The 4490-nt window shown below is 37.7% G+C and overlaps 1 protein-coding gene across 1 annotated transcript in view; it reads right to left on the bottom strand.

Annotated features, from left to right (window-relative positions):
- Positions 1-4490, bottom strand: part of CLCA1 (chloride channel accessory 1) — a 29569-nt gene that overhangs the window by 13154 nt on the left and 11925 nt on the right. Inside the window, exons 5-7 of the mRNA XM_011355586.1 lie at positions 3955-4132; positions 960-1178; positions 182-409 (exon numbers count right to left, since the gene is read on the bottom strand). Of these exons, the coding sequence (XP_011353888.1) occupies positions 182-409; positions 960-1178; positions 3955-4132 (625 nt within the window). The remainder of the gene's footprint in view (positions 1-181; positions 410-959; positions 1179-3954; positions 4133-4490) is intronic.

Here is a 4490-nt window from a genome sequence, read left to right as displayed (position 1 = left end):
GAGTGGATTAGTTAACAATAGCTTTGGGGCCTGTGTCTTTGCATCATTTGAACCATTGCTCTGCCCTTGGTTGTCTAATTCAACTAGACATTAGGCATGTTTGGAAACACTGGAAAGGGGAATTTCTTAGGAAACATAAACTGTAAACATTGACAAACTACAACAGGGGAACTTGTCTCACAGTAAATGCTGATCGGAGCCCAGTGCAGATGGATGTTCCTCCCGAGGCTGCTGTAGGTAACCTTTTGGTGAGTGCATCCCTTTCGGTGCCACTGTTTATCTGTACGAGTTCACTTCTTACATAGGCAGCACTGTCAAACGTCACCATCCCAACCCAGGACCCTTGCTCAACTGTCTGCAGCAGGAAAAGTCTGCCTGCTTGGTTCAGTCGTTTTAGGCGGTTATCACTCTGGAGAAGCAGAAGAAAAGCAGTCAAGTTGGGTTTAGTGGCAGACAATAACAGAATAAGCTAAAGGGAATTTGGAAGTGGTCACCTCAATGTGGAAAAAATGGCAACAAAGCTTACTCAAGGCATATCTTTCTATGGAGGAAATATTCCCCTTTCTAATTAGTAGCATTTTGGGGTAGAATTTTAGCACTTTTGTAAAAATAGCCTTAAAAGATAAAGCCAGATCAGGCTTTAGTTCAATCATTAGTTTAATGATTTAATAATAGTTTTATAGACCTATATATTGTCAGTGAAAACAAATGTTAAGGCTATGTAATTCATTAGATCTTTGTTCATAAATTGAGCTAATTTAATTTGGCAAATATGAGACACTTTATGCTGAATGTTTGTTGAATAAAGTAGCAGTAGGCATTTCTGATGGCAATGTTAGTGTTGCCATGTCTGACTCTCTGTGTTGTGTTTACTCCCAGGAGTTCCAAATTGTGGCCCAGATTATATTGTACACAAATGTGAGACCAGAATCCAGAAGACCAAGACTCATTGCACGTACCGTCATGCTTCCAGACTTATCAAGAACTAAGCACACAATTCTTTGTCCGATCTGCAGCAATGAGAAGGTGGGTTTAGGTGGCTGTGTCGTCATAGGAGTGGTTATCTTAAAGTCTTCAGAATCGCGAATTACTTCCCATGTGCTTCGGAGATTGCATTTTTGGTTTTGCAGGTTTGGGGCTTCTTTATTGTGGTTTTTTTCTGTACAGAAGCTGACCACCTGAAATTGTCAATAAAATGATATAGATAACAGTAAACTAATGTTAAAAATCTTTAATGGTTTGATTAACTTACAATATTTTAATCTCTTGCTCTCCTCTCCAGCCTGCTTTACTAATCCATAATTTTGGCTCAATCCCATAATCAAACACTGCTAGAGAAAATCATAGTCGTAATTCAGAATTTCTATCTTAAATCATGTTTTCAACTTCGTTGGACCCATAGAGCTTCTCAGTAACCACTTACCTGCTTTTGGCTTCCTTCTTACTTCTCAAATTTGCAATTTTGAGTCATCACCACTATCTTCAAGACGCCCACATTTCAACATTTCTTTCCTGGTACCATCTCATCTCTCCATCCCATCTTTCACTTCCCACTCACTCCCTTACTTCCCATTCACTTATCAACACCTTACATTCCAACTTTCCACACCCAACATTCCAGCTCTCTCTAAAATCCACTCGGGTGTCCCACAAGCTCCTCAAACTTCACACGTTCAGAATTGAATTCATCACCTTTTCTCCAACTCTGCTCCTCCTCTTCACGTATTTCCTAAATTGATGTCACACTATTCACCCAGTCACCTAAATCAGGAAACTGGGAGTTTCCATACCTTCTTCCCTCTATAAAATAACCAAGATCAATACATTTCACTGTCTCTCCAGTTCATCATCTTTTCTCTTTCTCTAGTGGAATCTTCATCACTCAAGCCTTCATGATCCCTACCTCAGGCTACTGCAGTTTTCTACCTGACTTTTTCATCTTGCTTCCCCTTCAGTTGGTCCATTCCACAACTAACTGCAAGAGGCATCTTCCTTCTTACACCTGTATTTAAGACCCTTTGGTCACTCTTCATTGCTTACATGCTGCAATCTATACTACTTCATGCAAGAGGCATCTTCCTTCTTACACCTGTATTTAAGACCCTTTGGTCACTCTTCATTGCTTACATGCTGCAATCTATACTACTTCATGTGGCAAATGGCAATCTACATGATTTGGATTTTTGCTTCGCTCTCCATCCTCACTCTGGCTGTGTATTCCAAGTCTCTGATTTTCCCCACTGTAGTCTTGCTTGACTGTTTTATTTCTCTATGACTTTGCTCACGATTCCCATTTTGTCAAGAAGTTCCTCTTCCTCTGTTTTCTGCATTGTGAACTTTACCTTCATTTTTCAGCCAAAGGGTCATTTTCAAAATATTTTCTCATTTTCTACCCTTCCCTCAAAGAGCTTTCATTCAATCCCGTGGCCTCACAGTACCTTATAAAAATTTCAGTAAGGCCCCTTTAACATTGTAGTACACTCACTAAGCTGTCAATCCACCTATGCCAGAAACTTGTCTCAGTAAATTTTACTTCCTCACAACTTAGTCTAGTGTCTGACACATAATAAAAGCTCAATATGTTATTTTCGAGTAATCTTAATCAATCTGCACATCGGGTTTTTTTTTTTAATCTACAAAACTCAAGAATTACATAAGAATATGTGCAGTAGGATCAATACTGACACAACCAATAAGTGATAGTTTCTTCCGCTTTCTTAAGCATTTATATCCCTAGCATTTGGGGGTTTAAAAAAGAGGCACAGTATACAAAGAAGGTATAACCTAGTCCCTCCTCTCAATGACTTTCCAGTATTATCATTCAATTAAAAATCTTAAATATTTGGAATTTTAGTAATTTAGAAAATAATCAGTTATAAAACATTTATTTTTCTCTTTGCATTTTTCAGAATGTTTTGATAGTGTCTCCATATTATCATTATGGCTACTTTTTAGCAAGGGAATCTGAAAAAAATTTGTGTAAACGAATTTTCATTGTGCATAAAATTTAACTCTGTAATTAACTTAAAACATATATTCTGGGACCCCTCTTGGGAGTTTCTGAATAAGTCTGGAAATGGACTGCAAAGCCAGACTGAAGGATGGGCCTGGAACCAGGGTACACCACATTTTTAAAACTTGTGCCACATTGTTATTGACAGACTCTTGCAAGTTACTTCACCCTCTACTCAAAAAGGAAAACACAATTTATGTTGACGGGAAGATAAGAGGGACTCCACATAACGTCAGTTAACTGATGCACTTAATCTTTGTGCAAATTTGCTGATATATATTTATATATAGCATTAATCAGGATAACTTGTCAAAGGTATCTTATGGCCAGTTGGTCATTTAAAAAACATTAAGAAATATTTAAAGCTATTAAAACTGTGTACAAACTCCATAAGGGAACCAACACTCTTAAAATGATAGAGAATTTCACCTAATGACCAAAGGCAAGTATACAGTCTGAAAAGAGATCTCTGAAAGTTAAATTAAAGATTACTAATCGTGTCCTTATTGACTAATTAAAGGAAGTGCCTGATCCTCCTGGATAAATTTCTTATTTAACTAAAAAGTTTTGTGCTTGTCTGCCTTTAAAAACATTTGAAGTAATTCTAAGCACTTAAATTGTAAGCTAGTTTATATCCCTAGCATTTGGGGGTGGAGAAGCAAGACTGGACTTAAAGATGGGGAAGGGAAAGATAAGACTTTATCCCTGATTTTGTTCTCCTAGCTTGTGCCGCAGAGATGGTGGAGAAGCAAGACTGGACTTAAAGATGGGGAAGGGAAAGATAAGACTTTATCCCTGATTTTGTTCTCCTAGCTTGTGCCGCAGAGAATCAGTTGCTCACTGATGAGTTCCTAAAATTTGATCCTCTCTTGCAGCATCTGGGGATAAAAAAATCTCATTAAATTCTTAAGTGTCAAGAAAAAAAAAAAGAAGGTACTTACAGAATTAATACTTTGTGAAAACATTATAGAAGCCTTCTCCATCTGCTCTTTATCAGGTATGAACTCACATTCTTTTCCATACAGCCCTGTTGCTCTGTTAGGTCTGCACGGTGTGGTAACACAGCTGCCTCCCTGACATTTATTTACTGCATTTTTACCAGTAATAGCTGCTGAACATCTGAAAATATATTAAAGTTAGATGTTTAGGTGATGTAATCATTTCAAGGCTTGGTCAGGTTCTACAGATGGCCTTGTTTGATTTCCTCTCACAATTCAAGAAACAAGTACATCCCCTTAAATAGCAAAATTATTGTTTTCATCAGAGTCATTTCTGTATGAAAGAAAATATTTGAGAGGTTCCCAAAATGGTATCGGAATTTGTTTCTATGCAGCAGAAAAGCTATGTCAGTCTTATGGCTACTGTTAGAATTAATAAGAATCAAAGTCCTGAGACACCTCCTAGTCTAGTCCCCTCATCCTTGGAAAATCAGGAGTCCTCTTTTGTTTTCCTTAAAAGGCTAACTGACATTTCCTGT

The sequence above is a fragment of the Pteropus vampyrus genome, unplaced genomic scaffold (genome assembly GCF_000151845.1).
Source record: "Pteropus vampyrus isolate Shadow unplaced genomic scaffold, Pvam_2.0 Scaffold22, whole genome shotgun sequence".
In the NCBI taxonomy this organism is placed as follows: domain Eukaryota; kingdom Metazoa; phylum Chordata; class Mammalia; order Chiroptera; family Pteropodidae; genus Pteropus; species Pteropus vampyrus.
This window is presented reverse-complemented; position numbering and strand designations above follow the sequence as displayed.